Source organism: Prinia subflava, chromosome 1 (assembly GCF_021018805.1).
Source record: "Prinia subflava isolate CZ2003 ecotype Zambia chromosome 1, Cam_Psub_1.2, whole genome shotgun sequence".
NCBI classification, from domain to species: Eukaryota; Metazoa; Chordata; class Aves; order Passeriformes; family Cisticolidae; genus Prinia; species Prinia subflava.
The window spans coordinates 145065799-145085665 of NC_086247.1; the positions used below are offsets into that span (position 1 = coordinate 145065799).

Here is a 19867-nt window from a genome sequence, read left to right on the forward strand (position 1 = left end):
GGATTGCTGGAGCCCGCCGAGGTGCGCCGAGCCCTCGCAGAGAGGGGCCCGTCCCGGCACGCCGGCAGCAGGTACATGCGGCGGAGGACGGGCTGGGGGGAGCGCCCGCGGCTCTGGAGGCGGCCCGGCCGGGACTCGGGAGAGCCTTGTGCGGGGTGCGGGGGGGCTGGATGGGGCAGCGCTGCCGCCGTCCGCCGCGCCCGGGCCGGGCCGGGTCTCCGCGAGCAGCGCGGGCGGGCGGAGGGGTCGCTTCGCCCCGGCCCGCCCCGGCCGAGCGCAGCCCCGGGATGCTCCCGGCGCGGGGCCGTCGAACCGGCGCGGGGCGGAGCGGGCAGCGGGCCCGGCGGGGCCAGGACCTGTGCCCGGCTCGGGGCCCCAGCACGGGACCCGCCGCGGGTGCGGGTGCGGCCGCCGGGCCCCGGCCCCGGGCGGGGACGGCCGCGGGGCCCGGCCCGGCTCCCTGCGAGACGGGGCGGCTGCTCCGCCGATGGATCGCCGGCGCTCGCCGGCATTACCGAGAGAGAGCCGGCTCGCTCGCTGGCACTCGGCTGTAAGGGCGCCTTATCTAATCCCTGAATTATGTGCCTTCAGCATCAGCATTAGATCAGCGCTGGCGCTGCGGCTCGTGTTTCTCTTGCTAGCTGAAGATATTTGATTAAGCTCGGCTATCGCTGACCGTCCTCTTGGCTCGGGCTCTGACACTCTGTGACTTAGACCTGCCGAGTCCCTCTCTTTCACGGTTTTACTCTGGCTAACAAAGCCCGGGCTGCGGAGGAAACCTGCTTCTGGTGTGCCCACTCTGCTGCTTTGCCCTAACTGCCCCCGAGTCCTTAGAGACGGGGATCGAAGTTTCTTCACCGTGGTTTCTTCACCGTCTCCGCGCCCTCCTCTTCTTGCTGCCACCTCGGAGGAGCACTGTGCGGCTTCAGACAGGATGGGCCACGCTCCTCCATCTCCAGCTCACCCACCTCTTCCACAGGCATGGATGTGGCTGTCCGCTTTCCTAAGTTGTGTGTTATCCCCACACTGTCTCAGTGATGCTGTAGGCTTTTGTGCTTTCCTCTTTATCTAACTGCTGACTTTAAAAAATACCCAGATCCTCATGAAAAATCTTGAAGCTCATTGGATTTCCTCTTTCACAACCTTATTCCTTCCATGCCACAAACTTCTTCAGAGTGCTCGGACATTCTGGCATTTCAGCACCACCTTGTAGTGGGATTCAGAATAATAGCTCTAATTTCTTGTAACTCTAACCAGAAACTTCACTTCTGTTTGCCTTTAGGAAGCCAGAAGAAAATATCTACCATTGATCAAGGGATCTTTGAACTCAGTGAATTCTTGATTGTATTCAGTCATTGTTCATGGTATTAATCCTGCTAAAAGGTATAGAGACGCTCCAGAGTGCTTTGTGGTGTTGAAGGTTGTGGAAAGATCATTGTACCCCTACAGATGAATAGATCTGTGGCTTTTGCAGTGACCTTTCTCAGTGATTTGAATAAGCTGCAGTTCCCAGAAATCCATCTGCCTTTTGCATTTGTCAATTTGTCTAATCTTTCCGACCCCTAAAAGAAGCAAGAAGTGCCTTCCCATCCGATTTCATCCTCCCGAGTAAAAGCATTAAATTGACCTCGTTTCAGGTGATGAACTGACATTTGCTGAAAGTGATCCTGGCATCAGGTGAGCTTTCCAGAGAGAGAAGGAGGGGATGTGAACAGAGAGGCAGGAGGTAGCAGCCCCAGAAATCTCTCAGTAACTCTAAAGATAATACCTTAAAACACCAACAAGTAGCCTGGACCAGCTTGGGAGTGCAGTGCTGAACACAAGGAGTGTTCATGCACAAAAGGTGAACATCCCCAGGCCCTGCTGCCCCAGCCCAACCTGACTGGGAGCACAGGAGGGGAGGAGACACATTAACCAAAACTGAGGGAAATGTTGCTTTCCCTTCTGTTTGTTTTCTTATTTTATGAAAGGTAGAAAAAATCTTCTCTGCAGCTTTCCTGGGGACACATTACTGTAGCCAAATTCCTCCTGACGTAAAGTGTTTCTCTGGTTTTCTAGTAACATATCAAAACTTAAGAGCAGAGTGTATCAACCTATGTCTCAGATAACCTCTGGGAGAGGGAAATTACTGGAAGTTAATTTAAGTTTAGATTTATACAAATGAGCAGACATACATGGATGTGTATATATATATATGTATATATATATATATATATATGAACACACACATTATATATACACACACCCACACACATCCCTTTCTTCATGCTTTCTATATAAGGAAATAATACGCATATCCTTTATATTTTCTTGTAATGTCAGTGGCTGCAACTGTTAACACAGGATATTCTTCAGAAAACAAACAAACAATGAACCAAAACTTATTTTAGTGAAGTTTATTTTTAAGATTAATGATTTTCTTGTAGAATTCTTTTTTCCTGCCTAGGTACTTTTTTCCCTCCTTGAATGGCATATTTGCAAGTACAATTTCATCTGCACAGAGGAACAATAGCTTTCAGTTGCACAAAGGATTTCTCCCACCCTGAATCCAAACCACAATGCCTCTTGCTCTGATAATAGCTTCTGAAAAGATTTTGTAATGCACAGAATTAATACATGATTATTTCCACCTCACTTCTCTCATTTATTAGATTCTATAGTGAATTCCAAATTAAAAATAGCACCTCTTGAGTTTCTTAACGTTCTAATATTTTGAAACAAATCATATTCTGAAGTTCCTCTTTTTGCCCATATTTACTAAGAAATCTTATTTTTTTATTATTGTTCAGAAACAAAACTGTGTAATATAAATGGAAAAATCGAAGCATGCAAAAATTACAAAAAATTACACCGTTGATTTGTTTATAAATGAATTGTAGCGATTTTTCTAGTGATGACTGGAAGAGTGGTCAGGTGCAGTAACAGCCACATTGGGTTTTAAATCTTTTTAAATTTATGAAGCAAAACAAAACCACGAGTTCAGTGAGAGTTTTGCAAGGACCAGAATCATGCCCTGTGTCCTAAAGGAAATAATGAAGTGTAATTCTGCTGAGGCATCTGGATGGTGAGCTTCCCCACCACTGCATGGGGAGCTCCTCTCTGCTCTTACAAAGACTTTCTCCCACACTTCCAGCATAGGTGTGAGAAGTTATTTACATGAGAGCGTACATTAAATATTTACTGACATTTGCCTGGAATCCGTTTGAAATGTCGACTGTTCTGCTGCATCATGGGATGACACCGCGGAACGGGACGCTGCTCTTTGATTAGAGCAGTGATTTGTGACTCCAGTGTTATGGCTGCTCTAGTTAATGACTCACTTTTGGGTGTATATAAAATGTGTTCTGTCGAGGGACTGGGAAAGCCTACATGAGATCAGACCCTAAGCATTTTCCTTCCTCTTAAAAAACCCACAGACCCTCACAGAAACAGTGTACTTCAAGTAAACACTGTGTGTTTTAGGTGTTCTGTTGTTCTTTGCCTTCTAGCACTTAAGCTAGGTCGGGCTGTTTCAAAGCAAGATTAGACGCACACCTCCAAAGCCTCTTCGTTCAGATTCACTTTCTAAGCCATTCATTTAAGAATTAGTTGTTTTTCCTTCACTGGGACACTGTGATGCTCCACTCTTTTCAAAAGAGAAAATAATTCAGAGAAATATCAATATATTCTGTTATGTGAAGTTTAGAAAATGCATAGTTACATGTAGCTGAGTTTAATATTTAATCGCGTGTAATTTATATGGTCTATTTATTTGTTAAGCCTTGGGTGGGGAGGTAATTTGTTTTTCTTGTTATGCAACAGCTATTGTTCCCCTTCCACCCCAGGCACACGCACCATGGCACACGCACCATGGCAGCCCCAACCAGCACAGGGAGAGGTGTTCTGCTTTAAAAGACATCCGACTGTAAATGTCAAATTCATAAATATTTAAACACTTTTCTTTCAATTTCAAGTCAAGGCTGACAGGACGCCTCTAATTAACCCTGGGCTCCGTTTCAGGCTGGGGCCTTATTGCAGGGAAGAATCAGGGGGTTAGGCGAGGTGGGGAAATCTGTGCTCCTGGCTAGAGGCAGCGGGGGCGGCCGGGGGGAGCGGTGGGAGGAGGGAGGAAGCTGGTAACTAACACGTCGGATTAATTTTTACCCGTTTCATAATGTGATGTTTGGTCAGGCATCGAGCAGGATGAAAGGGCAGCGGCTTCTTCCAGCTGCCTTGGGGACAGCGGGGGCTGTGTCCTGATGGGACGCACCCGGGGGGACCGGGCCGGGAACCCTCTGCGGTTCCGGGGGTCCCCAGCGTGGGGGCGCCGCCGATGCGGGGCCCGGGGTTGGAGCCGGGGCCGGGCCGTGGCACTTTGCCGTCGGCCGCACCCGGCGGCTCCTGCGGGACGGCGCGGGGGCATCAGCGGGGAAGGCGTGGGGCTGGCCGAGGTGGCCCGAAGCACCAGTCCCCGCAGGCGGGGAGGGCAGAGCGGAGTCCTCGGGCCCCGACGGCAGCGGCCCTGGAGCTGCTCCCAGTGAGGCGGGAGGGAGGAAAGGAGTGGGAGAAGGGCCGGCGGCTCCGCGGCAGAGCCCCTCTCCCTCTCCCTTCGGCTGCTCCGACGTGGCGGGCGCCGCCGGGCAGCGGGAGCGGCAGTGCCCCGGCCCTTCGGCCCTGCCCTCCCGCGGGGCTCCATCGCCCCCCGGGGCACGGGGGGTCGGGGCGGGCGTGGGCGCCGCTCCCCTGGACGTGCGGGGGCTTTGCAAGCCCTCGCCTGCCCGAAGCCTGTCACAAGGGACACGGCTACATTGGGTCCCCCGGGGCAGACGCTTGCCGGGGTGTAAGCAATGCCGAACGCCCCACAGAAGGTTTCTAACTCTTCCCGTGTTCCAGGCTCCCCAGTGCAGCTGTACGATGCGTGTGGGAGGGGGCTCTTGGAGCAATTCTTTTGTCAGGGGCAGGCAGCTCCGGCGACAGCAGCCCCGGCTAGGCGGGGAGAACTGCCTGGTGAAGTTGGAAGCAACATCTAAACCCGCTCTAACTCCAGTGGGAGAAAGAGCCTGCCGCCCTTTCTCTTCTGCATGTTTACTCGGAGCTTTTGACAGCACTTTGCTCCCATCATTGTCATCGTTTCTCTCGCATAGCCTTTTCCTCCTGTTCTTGGTGCGGCTCTGTCACACGGCATGCGGAGAAAGAAAATCGTTTAAAACCGCGGTACAGATAGAGAAGTAAGGCTCAGGAGCAGTGCCCAGAACTACCCGCCAGGCTCTTTGCTGCCGTCGGTGCCCCTGAGCCCAGCCGGGGGCCGAGGTGGCCCGAGCCGCCCGATGAGCGGAGTGCGGGGGCGGGGGGCTGGTCCCTGCCCGGCTGCTGCGGGGGGAAGGATTAGCGTCCCGGGGCGCAGCGCTCGGGGAGGGGGCGCCGGCACTTCGGCGGGAGCCGCCTATTGAGATGCAGATTGCGACCCTTGGCCCCGGGGGGACGGGGCCTTTCAGGGAGATGCTAATGGCAGAGCGCAGCAGCCCTTTACCCCCCGAGCCCGAGGCGGTGGGAGCAGCGGCACCGCGGCGGCTGCCGTCGGTGCTGCCCCTCCCGGTGCCCCCCGCCCGGTGCGGGCCGAGGGCGCGCTCCCCCCGGGGCAGCGGGGGCAGGTGCCCGGCCGGGGCCGTGGGGGCGGCGGCGAGGGGGCGGCCCCCGAGCCCCCCGCGGCCGGGGCGGGGTGGGGTGGGGGTGCAGCCCCCTCCTCCTGGTGGCTGTTGGGATTTGGAGGAGGGGCCGCAGCCGCGCAGGGGAGGGGAGCGGCGGGCGCGGCGGTGGCTGCGCGGACGCGGGGCGCACATGGCCGGTGCCGCGGGCAGCCCCGCGCCCGCCGGGGCGCACGGAGCGGCCGGAGCGGGCATCCTCCTCCGCGCGGCGCATCCAGGCAAGAAAATCCGCGACTCTGAACCTGCGTTTCCATTAACTCAGCCTCAGCCCCGGCTAATCCGCAGCACTGAAGGCAAGGAGGCTAATTAATGACAAGCTTTTACAGTCAAGACCAGCGATAATTGCTTTGGTGGCCTTTATGATTACAAGATAAAAATGGACCGGGCCTGACATAAGAGCCACTGTGTACACTGCAAGACAGGAGGAAATTAAGAGCTGGCTAGCTGAATACGGAGCAGAAAATTACTAATAGAGGAGAGATAATGAATAGGCCGGCTAGGCATTCATGGGGAAAAATCCATTTTGTTACCACGCGAAATTAGGTGGTGGAAAGGAGTTTGCTAATTGTTCTCGTCTTGTAGCAACCAGGACTGAGGCAGGGGCGTGCTTTTCAATTCATTTCCCTGGTAATTGTGAAAGGGGGAATGCAGGCCAAATGAGTCTTGCTGCAATTTGCGCGCCTGGTCTTTTCATTTTCATGTTGCGTTTTTAATTGTTGCTAATATAGCTTATAATGAAGCTAATGAGGGGAAATTATTGTACAACTTTTTAGCACATGGAGACAAGTGAAATGCACTAGAAGGATTCTCTCCTATCGCTGCAAAAATAATAGTAATCTGGAGGAGTTTGGAACTATCGGGGTTTTTTAAAGCCGCTTCCCTCTACAACAGACAAAAGGAAGGATCGCCACCTACTTTTCTTTTTATTCCCTGTGTTTTATTTTTCGCCAAGAAAAAAACGGTACCGGATTTTCCCTTGCTGCGCCCCCGCAGCCCCGGCCCTCGGTGCGCGGCCGCGGGGCGCTCCGCGGTGCCTGCGCCTCCTCCGCCTCTCGGGGGTTCAGGGCGAGCCGCCGGAGGGGAGGGCGCGGAGCGGGGCACGGCGGCAGCTCCGTCCCTGTCCCTCTGTTCGCCTCCCTCCCCGGCCGAAAGTTAGGGCTGCCGGGCGTTCCCCCCGACGGGATCCCCGCTCCGCGCCGCTCCGTGACCGCGCAACTCAGGCGCTGCCTCTCTCTTGTCCCCTGCAGAAAAACAGCGTCCCGCCGCTGGCGCAGCGCGGGGAAGAGGCAGAGTCCGCGAAATTCCTCCTCCTCACCCTCCTGTCCCTCGCCTGCATCGCCGGGGTCCTGGCGGCGTCGGGGGTCGCCTACTGCCTCCGCCACCGCGCCCACCACCGCCTGAAGGAGAAGCTCTCGGCCCTGGGGGCTGACGCCGGCTCCGATGCGCCCGCTGCTTACCAGGTAAGGACCGAGCTCTGCTCCTCCGCCTGCCCCGCTGCCCGCGGAGCCCCGGGGCCCTTCCCGCCTCGGGACTGGCGGGGGTGGGTTCCTTTCCGACCCTTCCCCCCCGCCCCCGTTCCAGTCATAGTCCCGCGGATTCCGTGTAGCAGCTTTTTTACTACTGGGTATTAATCTTGGCTATTCTGGTAGCTGCTGTAAATTCGTGCCTAATTAGAAACATTAAAAAAAAAAAAAAAAAAGAAAAAATAGGCAGCCCTTGCCATTGAAATGCTCAGAAAAATAACATTAATATCCATAATCTGTCACCCCTGCCACTATTAATAACGAAAAATCTTTAACTTTTATGAGGAATGGATTGCACGGTTATCTGAAGATGTCTCTCTTTTTGAGTAATCGACTTCTTCAGGGCCTGATATGAAAAGAGCCTTTGACCCGATCTGTTGCCATCTTGTGCCATTATTCAGATAAAATGAAATCTAATGCTGATAGATGGGAGGTAAACCAGGACTGGCTCTAGGAGAACAATGATAGCAGATGTGTACCCAGTAATGCTGGAGGAGTGCACTCAGCTTCTCGGAAATAAATCAGAAACCTCAAGCTTTCTCTTTCAGTTTCAGAAGTGTTGGGTGGAGAGACACTGCATCTTCCCGAAGTTTGTTTTAGATCATATGGCTTAGACTTGATGTGCTGTTGGTGTGGTAGTGCATGTGTTATGGTAATATACCAGACAGCCCTGGTCTGCTATCCAAAAATATTTGGAGTGTGACCAGGAAAAAGAATCTGAGAATGTGTAAACATTGTGTCTGTAGTATCTCTGTCTGTTGTGCACCCATAGGGCCTCGCTAATGGCACTTCTCTGTCGAGTTTTATTTTACTTTCTTGTTCTGCTGAGGATCAGACATTCTGGCCTTTCTGTATCCTGGAGCTGAGATAGATTCAAATTGGCAGCTGAGAGTCATATGGGAATAAACTCATATTTCCTCACAAAGTTTGGGTCTGTCTGTACCTCTCAGATGTTAAAGATGTAATGTATTAAGAATATCTCCACAGGCTGGGTCTAGAGAGAATTAAGTACAGAATAAGAAATATGAATGTTTCTGTAACAATTAGTATCTTCAGGAATGGTTTTGGTTTTCATTTTTAAAAAAATGTTTACTTTAAAAAAAATCATTAAATTACATTTTTGCATTTAATGACTTCCAAAGCAAGACAGAGTGAGAGCAAGAACATTTCCTGTAGACAGAAAAAGGAGTGTTGTCTGAGATAAAGTGTGAACAAAACAGCAGTTTATCAGCTTTGTTGGCCAGTGAGACTGTGGCTATAAATATTTTTTGTCTGATTTTAATAGGTGACTTGCTGTTGGCTTATTTAAAGCAGAGAAGCAATAGGTAGGCTTTTTCTTCCGTTAATTGTGAATACAGGAATTCTTAATTTTTTTTGAAAAGCCCTCCAGGTTCCAAAACCACACTTGAAACTGAATTTGTGATAATTAACAGGACAATCTTCCTACTGACAGCTCTAATTAATAGTATCTGTAATTAAAATCGTGCCCTTCCAGCAGGAAAATTGTTTGAATTTCTTGGAGTGACCTTTTTTGCCATTTCTCCTGGGAGTGTAGTGGTTGATATTGATTTTATAATGAGCTCGGTTTGTTTAATAAGAATCTGTAATCCAGACACTAAATGAAATGTGTGCTTCCTTTTTTCTTTACAGATTTGTATATGTTTTTAAATCTTCATATTTAGATCTGAGAATGACATTTTCTGTTTTGAAAACAACAACAATGCTTCCAGGTCGCTGCTCAGTTTTTCAATAGCAAGACTGTATTAATATTCTTTGTTCCTGACCTCTGGGCCCAGTCCTAACCACCTGACTTCTTAAACAGTTCCATTGGGTTTTCAGGGGAACTGTAGTCATGAGTGGGAGGAAAAATGTTTTTCCTTAAAAACAAAGGTTTCTAAGAGCTGGGCTCTCCTCCCCTGGAAGTAAATGGGAATTCTGCCATTTGTTTCAATGGCAGCAATAGGAAGCCCTAGTACACGCAGACAAAATGCTCAGGCAGTTGTGATGCTGCTAAGTAGCATTTTATCAAAATGAATCTCTGAGCCTGGGTCTGTGTATAATAAACTGTTCACATGGGTTTGAAGAGAAATAGGATTGAGCCTGCTCGCATTGTCACAATCGCCTTATGCTGAGCTGAGTTAAATGTAGTGGATATCTGGTGTGATGCATGTTTTGGATAACATCAATTAGGTCTCAGAAAGGTATCCACTATCTTTTCCCTCATCTTCTCTTGGTACTTGTGGGGGAATAATGTAACCTGTATTAAAATGGGAGAAGGAAAGAAGCAGGCAGCTTTCAAAACTGTACCTACCTGGTTCTCCTCTGTTACAGGTTTCCCAAGTAACCACTCAGTTAAGTCAATGTTTTTTAAAAATATGAAATATTTCAGGGGCTGCTGCCACTAGGCTTTAAAGCACAGTACTCCAATGTGTTGTTGCTTACAGCTGACATGACAATTCAGATTTTTTTTTAAATGAATGGGGAGAAATTGGTCAGTATAAAAGGGCCTTGTGCCCCAGTGTGATTCAGAGAGAACACAGAAATATCACTTCGATTCACATGCTTCTCAAAATGTCAGTGGTTTATGTCTCCACATAAACAAGACTGACCTAAATTTTCAGCATTTAGCAAAAGCACTTTTCATCCTAACCCAGTTCAGCCAGGAGAGTTCATTCAGGGTTTTACTCCTTCCTTACTCATCCTGTGAACTTTGAAGAGTTTTTTCCCATGGCTGTTTTTTGGGAGGGGCTTGGGGTTTTTTTTTCTTCCCTTTCTGGTTTGTGCAGTGAAATGTCATCTTCAGAAGGGGAAAACAGACAAACCATATTATCAGGGAAACAGCAGCTTGGCTGCTAAGTCCCCCCCACCCCGTACTGGAGGCGTAGCACTTGTCATGCAGCATCATCCTCCCTCAGGCACGAGCACTCCTTACACTTAGCTACTAACACAAATATTTCTTGTGTAACTGCGTGAAGAAGGGACCTGTCTTGGGCAGGACAACCAGTACTGTATAAAAGTTGAAGCAGGCAAATTAAATCACTGCAGTGCTCCTGATAAGCTGCCAAACCTGGTTATTCAGGTGTCGGGGAAGGCAAGCAGCTGGCCCTCAAAGTGTTGAAGTAGGGAAACCCTATTGAAAGACTAAGAAACAGGAGGAAGGACAGATACACAATTGCAACTTCATTTATCTTTGAATCACTAAACAACAAAATTACAGGCTGGTTTAATTAGGCAGTAGCTGAGGAGCTTTTCAGAATTAATGGAAGTAGCGCGTCTCGTAAGATGCGACGTTTTATACATGAAGGCGGACGGTTTTTGTGTCTCTCACAAACACATCTCCTGTCCTTTCAAAGCACACGTGGAATGATTAGATAAGTCAGGGCAGCATTCAGGGATGACTAAAAAGAGGCTGTGGGTGCCTCGGCGGAGCCCCGCGCATGCGCGCACCTGCACCCCTGTTTTTAATTGTCGCTGGCGTTGCTTTGATCTTCTTTGAAAAGCAAGTTTAGCATTCTGCAAGCCCACTCTCTGGTCCAGGAGATTAGGGCAGAAGCGTTTTAGGAATTTTCAGCAGACACTCTTTGATTTATTTCACAGCGCTGAGCAGATTTTCTTCATGCACTTTGAAGACTTTAGAACGTAACCCAGAGAAAAACGGGCATTCAGGCATCAGGAGCGGGCAGCAAACAGGGCCACTAAGTGCACATCTTCCTTGTCACTGCTCCCATTAGCGAGCAATTTATTAGTGTAATGAGTGTGTGGTGGTGACTGCTGCGATTTAGGGATGCTCTGCTTGATTCAGGGTGATGTATTTGTGAGTCCAGCTGAACCCTGGCTTTTGACCCCTGTGTGGGGAACGCCGGGGTGTGCATGTTAAATCATCAGCATATTTTATACTTTGCACTGCAGAACTTTCCTATGAGCATGGTCTTCTGCATCACTGATAATGCTCAGCAAAACCGTGCCCATAATGGAATTAAAAGGCAAAAGTTAAAATGCTGTGAAGCTGGCTTCAGCGAGCTTGCCTTTTAATATTTTATGTCAATAACATTCTTTTTAATTTTCCTTGATCTCAGTCAAGAGAATTTTCTTGAAAAAGTGAGGAGGAAAAGACCAAACAGTTTATAATGAAGTTCTTTCTTAAACTGCCTGAAGTATTCATGGTTACATGCAGATGGCTTACATCATCAGCTGTTTTAAAAACTTGTCCAATTAATTTGATTTGGCAGGTATATAATTGTAAATTATATGTTAAATTCTACATTATTATATGTGCTGTATTATGTATAAATTATATATTCCTTTGTCAAATACAGTCCTATTAATTACATTATCCTGCTGGATTCAAAGCCCCTAAGAACTTCTCCGTGCTCTTACAGATTTGATCCCGCTGGTATTTTTTATTAGGGATGTTAAGAACACACTATTTGCTACAATTACAATAAATATTTTGCTGCAAGTGTTTTAAAAGGCTCCAACTGAAAGAATCTGCTGGAAACAAACCCTCTACTTAACCATCATGCATGGTCTGTGTGTTTAAATACAGATAACTCATTACCTCTAATATGGCTTAATATTTTACACTCTAGACTGAATTTCAAAAGCAAACTTGTTATTATAAAAAATTAGACCTTAATGTTAGAGTAATACTGTATATCAACTCTTTAGAAACTGGAGTTTTGTAGACCAAGTGAAAGGAGGGAGGGAGAAGGAAAGGGAAATTTTGCTTTTTTTATTGATCATGTTCTCAGTAATATTCCAATTAACATCATCCTTAGTACCTAGACAAGCTGGTAAACTAGGGATAATCTGTACCATAAAGTATTACCTTCTATATATATAAAACTGAATTTCCAAGGACCCTTGTACACTTAAGCACAAAAGCTATCACTGAGGATGAGGTTATTCAGTACATGAGTATTTAGTAAACATTTCAGAAGGAACACATTTTGTAAGGATTTTGGATAGATGAAATTTTTGCCTTAAGGCAGAATGCTGTGAAGGACTTGCTTGTGTTCTCTTCTGGGAAACAAAGGACATAATGCATTTTTAATCTTTTCTTTTCCCGTGTCCTTATTTAAAGAGGCAAAAAGAGATCATCTCATAACTGTGTAAAGATACAGGACAAACTAATTGTTTGTGATAAAGCATACGTGGTATATGAATTAGAAGAGTTGTTCTTGTCTGTTTAATTCTGCTTATTATGTATTATGTGAACAATTTTGTCTCTCTTTGATTAGCATTTTGTCTCAGAATAAATTCTCAGGAACCTGCAGATACTTTGTATGTACAGTAGTTACATAAACCACTGTACTTTAAGGTGAGACAGTTTTCACAGTGTACAAAATATGTGTGACTACACAGAATTCACAGTAGTCACACATAGCAATCCTGGGAGAGGAGTAGGGGGGAGTGTTTCAAGGTGATGAGAAGAAGAGTTTGCCTGATGTTTAAACACTTAATTGAAGTCAGACAGTGGATGGCCAAAGCAGAATGAAGCAAAACAGGATTTCTACAAATCTGGATTTAACTTCTAGTCAAATTTTTAGCTGATTAGTGTTCAGAGCTATTCACAATTCCTGTGTTGCTGTGGATTCTGTTTTTCCCTAACCTTGCTTCCTGTGTTAGCCATAAAATTGAGTTTAATGGTAGCAGTGTTCAGAATATCCTTCCAAAATACCGTATGAATTTATAAATCAGCAGAAATTAATCAAACTCACTTGGTCAATAAATCAAGATACAAATAAGTAGGGGGTGTATTTGCTAACACAGCATTTAAAATCAGCTTCAAAATACTGCTCAATGAGAAATGCCCATCTTGAGGAGAGGAGCTTGATGGCAAAGATTCCAGAGGGCACTTCTGGAAGTTTCTATTTGAGCTTGAGGAGTGTGTCTGGAGGAGCAGGGCTCTGCTGTCACCTCCTGTCCCTGCTCTGCCCCTCTGCTCCAGCACACACAGCCCTGGGGAGCCAAGCAGGCTGAAGGAAAGGGACTTGCTGGGCTGGTTGCTGATGGCTCACCTCCAGCCTTTTCCTGTCTACCTGAATAACTTCTGTGAATTACTCAGTGCTGGAGAGATGGACTAGCCCTTACCAGAGAAAATTTCACCTCCACAGCCCGGAGCCTGAGCTGCTGCACCAGCGCCAGTGCAGCAACACCTAGGAGTAAAATACTCCTTACATTAGAGCAGGCAGTGAGAGAAAGGGTTTTCTGCTGGTGTGGAAGGAAAATGAGCATACATGCAAGTCCCGGAGTGCTTGGATGAAAAGGTGCCATGCAGGTCTACATTTTCATTAAAAAACTATCTTTTTGAAGTAGTTGTCCATTTTTCACATAGGACTAGTTCAAAGTGGCAGAGAGATGGTGATGCTGACCTTCTCCTCTTGGCCAACTTTGTTTATTTTTCAAAAGCACTATGTTTGAGCTTGGTGTTTAGTGAAGCAAGGACAAACGTGCCCCAAGCATCCTGCAGTATAATTTCTGTGTATCTAGGATGTGACAAAATGCTAAGTAAAAATAGTAGGAGGCGACATTAAGTGAGTGACTCATTTTTAATTAATGGGAAATCCAGAGTCCTTACCCAAACAGGCATTTCTTAGAAAATGTTGTGGAGGTGCTCTGGACTTGCAGGCTGCATCTCGCCTGGTAAATTAAAACGGTAAATATTTCAAATGGCCCTGGCACCATTTCATGTCAGGCCACCCAACTTTTCCCAGTTTCTTAACAGAGTAAGCACAAACCACAAAAAAAAAAAAAAAAGAAAACACCCAACAGGCAGTTTTATTAATAATTTGTCTGTAGCCACCTGGTTTTAGAGGGTGAGAATTCCTTTATCTGGTCTAACTCCCTGTCCTGGACCACCAAGGTCCGGGCTCCTGCTCCTGAGGATCCAGCTCCTGCTTCAGAGCTCCTTTCACCCATCCCTGTGGTGCCACTGGCTGTTTGCCAGCTGAGTGTGGGCTGGTTCTGGATAAGTACAATGGATTGTCTCCCCCTGGTAAATTGATTATGTCCCAGTGCCTGTATGTTATAAAGAAGCCAAAGATAACCACAGCCTTGCCTAATGGGCTGGAGAGTATTTGATTTGCAGTCCCAGGCCGTACATCATCTCAAGTGTCCTGATCTCTTTCTGGAATAACTATACTGTCTTCAGTGGCTTTTTTTTTTTTTCCCTCATGTAATGTAGAGGATAATCAGGCCTGTCTTTCCTACACCCTTCTACCCTTTTTTCTGTTTTAGGATTCTCCTTTTTCTTTTGCTGCAGCTCTGTTATCATGTCTCAGATTTGACACATTCTTCTATTGTATATTCTCTGAATGCTCAGCAGCTAACACTGCAGTCTGGCTTGCTGATCCTTTCATATTCCTCCAGAATGCTGCACTACAAGAAAAAAAATACATTTTTAAAAGTTTTTAACTGGAAAGTTTGCAGGGTTTTTTGTTTTTTTTTTCTTTTTTTCAGGATAAATCTTATACCAGAGCCTCTGAAAGGGAGTAGAAATAGTTCTGTGTACATAAAGAACTGTGGTAGATGATGTTTGTCAGTTCTTGTAGGACCATGTTGCCTGCAAGCAGGAACAGGTTGCAGTTTGTTCTCTGAAGTCTGTAAGGTATATAAAAGCATTCTTCCTACTGCTTTCCTCTCGGTACATCTGTTCCTCCTGCAGGGTGGGCATTGGAAGGGAAGAGGAACAGGGAATGCTGTGTCCCCTCCTTTCTCCCCCGCGTGTGCAGGGAGGCTGTGCTTGGCCATGTGGGCAGAGCAGGTCTGTGTCCTGCCCAAACCAGCAGCATTTCACCTCCTTTGTGCCCCCTGCACTGTGTGTTTGTGCTTCCCTTGGGAGGGGTTTGAGGCTGACCAGAGCCACCCCAGGTTTCAGCCAAGCCCATACGGACTCGGCTGGGACAGATGAACTAAAGTCAGTCTCAAATCCTCTGCTTTCTTCTGCCTGCAGCCCTGGAGGGGCTCTTGTAGGGGTGGTGCCAAGTGGAATATTCAGAGTGGATGGATAGTTTTGCTTGTTCTGTTGTGATGTAAGCCATAGGACAAGTTTGGGCAGAGCAGGCTGGAGCTCTCCTGGGGCTGTGCTGCTCCAGTCTTAAGGGCACGAGGGAGAGGTGTCATCCCAAAGAGCCTCGTGGGTGTGTGTGACATGTGAGGATAAGGAGGTCCATGGAAGGCCTGTCTGCTGAGCTACAAGTCAGACACTGAGGATGTGATTTGTGTTGGTTGGACAAGAGGCCAAATTTCATTTCTCTCCACAGAGAAAAAGCCCCAGCTCCAGGGATGGGGCCTTCTATCGAAGATATTTTCTTTCTCTTGTAATTCCATGCATAACAGAGATCTAAATTCTTTCTAGTGGTTTCAACAACTGTAAAAGACAACCTGAGTGATTTAAGGCACACCAGCAAGGCATGATAAAGGACTGAGAGAGCTCACCTAGCTTCTTTGTCCTGTGTTTTTTCTGTGACGTGTTCTAAGCTCCAATAGCATCAGTGTCTGTCCCTGTACTTTAATTCAGGTGGGGCATTCCTGCAGCTCTTCCCATCCCAGTTCAGGTTCTCAGCTTTCAGTTTCCATCACTTGTATTCCTAGCAAACAACCAAATCAAGACTGAAGAAGGGAGACTGTAAAAGGATGTTCCTAAAAGTTAAATCCTTCAAAGCAACAAAATTAATTTGGAGAATGAGAGAGAATAGCTTTTGAATAGGAGAAAATCAAATTTAGTGTAAGTGGCTTATCCAGAGGAGAAAATTCATGAGGTTTTCTCTAGCTTTGTTGACTAGTTTCTGTACTTTTTGCTATAGACAAATGAGTGATGTTTTATTGATGGTTGAATGATGACTGCATTCTGAACAAGCAGAGATTTTGACCAGGGTAATAGCTTTTTAAAATTTTTGATCTTCCACAGTGATAAAACGCGGTTGATTTTCAGTGCAGTTTTTAGTTTTCTGTTTTCCTGTCTAGCTGACATAGTTGCAGGCCTCTTGATGATTCCAGCTTTTTCCTTTTGCATAGGACGGCTGTTGTTTTGCACAACCACATTCTGGCAGCCTCTCAAGAGATCTCAGAAATGGCTGATCTTGCTCTCCAAAGTGAGAACAGCTCAACATTATCCTGATAAAACTCACTTCTGGTATTGGGATTACATGCTTGGTTTGGCTGATCAAAATGACTCTTTCTCCCCTCATCACGTGTTGCCTGACCTGGGGAGCCGTGGACTCCGTGCAGGTTGGAGGCTTTGTCCTTGGTCACACTGGCAAGAGCAGAATAATATGAATAATATGGTTATTAACAACCATGCCTGGTTTGAAGTGCACTAGAGCCCTAAGGGCCACCACCACCCATTTTCTGGTACTGCTGCTCTCAACATCCCCCTGCTCTTCAGAAGTGTACTGGGGAGAATATTCACATGTTGGAGAGACTGATCTTTCCCAATAACTACTAAGAAAAGAGTGAGGGAAAGATGAAAAGGTAAAATTCACTGTGTTGGTGCCTTTCTGACAGCGTGGGGAAAAGAAACTTGGATTTTACCTTTTTTCAGCTTCTCAGCTGGAGTTCATTCTGGCTTTCTGGGAAAGAAAAATGCCTCGAGTGGAGTGAAATGGTGTGATTTGCTGGAGGAAGTTTTGCTGCAGTGGCTCACAGCACAAAGTGCCAATGGCTGGCTATTTACATCAGATAGAAGGAGAAATGTGATGTAGCTGAATGTATTTTTATGAGAAAAACCTATAAATTTATCTTATATAGGGAAATCATGTCATTATCTCCCTCTGTACTGTGTGGTAACAGTGTGTAGAGTAACATGGGAATTTGAGCATGTAAATTCTGTGCATGGTGACTCCCAAGGACAAAACAAAGAGCTGCAGTTCCTAGTTAACCTCACTGGAAAGCACTTGGGTGTGAATTTAAAGCATACATAAGGGTTGCCTAGCAAGCTGTTCCAAATTTCAGTTGCTTTTTGGAGGTCTGGGTCAACTCAATTGCTCTGCAGGCATTCTTAACTAAGAATTTTGTTTGCTTCTTTGAGGGCTTTAGAAGTTAATTAAGTATAAATCAATGCTCAAGGCTTCTGTGAGTGCTGATCACTCCATTGCCAAAGGGGCAACGCAGAAATGGAGGGAGCAAGGAAAAGGTGACAAGGATGAGGAAGGGCATGGAAAACTCATATAGAGATTGAAAAGACATTATTCTAAAACAGTAACAAGTAGTAGTATAGAAGAGAAAAAAAAAGAGATATATAAAATGGGAAACTGAAGAAAGAGTAAAAATTTTATTCTGCCTTTGGCCAAGCACCAGGGCAAAGCTTTTCAGTTATATTAAGTATGTAAAATAAAAGATGAATAGAAGAAAAGCTGTCATCAGAATACAACTGCAACAAGCAACACTTTCTGCATAACGTTGTTGATGCACAAGTTGTTAGCAGGAATCTCAAAAACCAAAGGAGCCACATGAGAAAAAATATTTTGTGATAAAACAGCTAATAATGTTTTAGAAGATGCCTGTAGCTTCATGCCCTAGGTCTTAAAATAATCCAAATATGAAGTGTGGCCATTAAAGAAATGAGCCTACTTTGAACTTTTCCTCCTGTGCTGTTCTTGTGGTGCATCTTGCAGAGAAACTGGTGCTTGGTGGAGAGGTCCAAGGGAGAGTAGTGACCCCTGTGCGTGTATGGGTTGGGAAAAGGAGATGCAGGAACCTCAGTAAAGGCCAGGAAAGTCCTTTTCTTTGAATGCAAACACACACATTGTGTTTTTCTTTGAAAGCAAACACACACATTAACCCCTTGCTGCTGCTGCTGCGGGGTATTTAGTGGAACTGGTGCCATGGAACAAGTCAGGGACAGCAGAGAGGGCTGCAGCTCTCTTCTGAGAGCACAGCTGTACAGAAAGACATGAGAGAGCCCAGGAGAAATCGTGCATTTTTGCTGTTGTTGCTGTCTTCCCTAAAAGAGCAGGGCTCTCTGTATCTCTGATCATCAGTACCAAGAATTAAATCCCTGTTAGTTTTTCTAATATCTCCTATGACACCAATGCAGTGAAAGTGTGGAAATATGGACCATTTTTAAATCCTTGAAGATGTTTGTGATGTGTGATAGAAAGAATGTCTGTACTCAGAGACACGAGGAAACTCATACATATCATTTTTCCCATACTTCAGTAGAGTTTCTCTGTATTACTAAAGATTTGGCTCTTAATAACCTACTGTGACTTAGTAGCAACTTCATTCTTTATAGATCCCTTTTTGTGCACTAAATTTACATTTGGTCTTCCTAGCAGAGCTGAAGAGGGGTTTAATTTTTTTTTCAGTGGAGAATGGGTGAAAATCAATGAGTTCAGTTTTCAAATCAGGAGGAGGTAGTGACTGGCAATTTTGACTGTCATGATAGATGATGTAAAAAAAATTGTCACTGATGGCCATCTTTGGTAAATACTTCCTTTATCCTTGCATCACCTCTGGTGTATGGCTGCCTTCTGTGGAGAAAAAAAAAGAAGGTATTTGAGTTTTTTAGAACTTTTTAGGAGTTTTCCTCTTTCTCTGACTGCTTTTCGAAACTGTTACCATGAATGCAGTTACAGAGACTTAGGGAGAAGCAATACTAATCTTTGCAATGGAGTAAAATAACATTTTTAGTCATAAACTAGTGGCTGTTTTGTTTTTCTCCAGGCTGGAAGTGCACACTGAGTCCTGCTGGCTGCTGGGAATTCTTATTTCTAGCAGAAATGATCTCTCGTTTTCAGTTCTGCAGGGCAATAAAATAGTGGACTACACAGCCTTAATGTATAGCTTTCCTGAGAAACTACAGCTGTCTTGGGACTGCGTTTTTTGCCTACTTTGGGCCCCAGGCAGCTATAAACGCTGGGAGTGGGAAAGGAAACATTTGTAGCAGTTATCTCTAAGAGCACTGGCATCTGCTGGAAGCTGGTGGGGCTTTGGGTGGGTTAGGCAAAGTCAAAATACAGGATGGGTTTACACGTGGATCTGCGTGGCCTTTCAGGTTAATTTGATTGTTGCCATGGTTTATTTGTAACCCATACTGTGCTGTGTGGCTCTTGCTGTGCTAGAGGTGAATTTTCTGTGCCAATTCATATTAAGGAGCAGCTGTGCCTTCATGAGCATGTATTAGAGTCAGTTAAGATGAACAAAATATGGAAAAGTTTGTTTTACATGTTATTTTTTTATCTCTCTGGTTACTCCTTTAAGAAATCTCTCCTCTTCCAGCTTCATACTTGCCATATACTCATATACCTGTAAAACATTACATGCAGGCACAGCTGAAATGTAGGAAATGCAGTTTAGAAACCAGCATTGCTTGAAACCTCTTAAACCACTTTGTTTGTTTGTTTGTTTTTCTTTTTGGTGGCAGGTAGGTCAATCTGATGTACTATCACTTCCAGAATTGCAGTTGTCTGAACTGTAGGGCCAATAAAACTCCAACATTGTCAGGAACAACCTGAGAGGAAAAAAAAAAAGCGTGCTTTTACACCAGTAGATCTCAGGTGACTTCAGGCACACAGTTTGCAGATATATCCTATTTGAAACAGACACTGATTTCCTTGGAGTCACTCATATTGTCCCTTCAAATTCTTAGGGAAGCCACCATGATGTCATCATGCAGGGAAGATGCTCTTTCAAATCAGGCTGAAGAATCAGGACCTT

The 19867-nt window shown here is 46.1% G+C and overlaps 1 protein-coding gene across 1 annotated transcript in view; it reads left to right on the plus strand.

Annotated features, from left to right (window-relative positions):
- The window catches only part of PTPRN2 (protein tyrosine phosphatase receptor type N2), a 633487-nt gene that overhangs the window by 519876 nt on the left and 93744 nt on the right, over positions 1 to 19867 (plus strand). The window contains exon 13 of the mRNA XM_063415765.1: positions 6932 to 7144. Within this exon, the coding sequence (XP_063271835.1) occupies positions 6932 to 7144 (213 nt within the window). The remainder of the gene's footprint in view (positions 1 to 6931; positions 7145 to 19867) is intronic.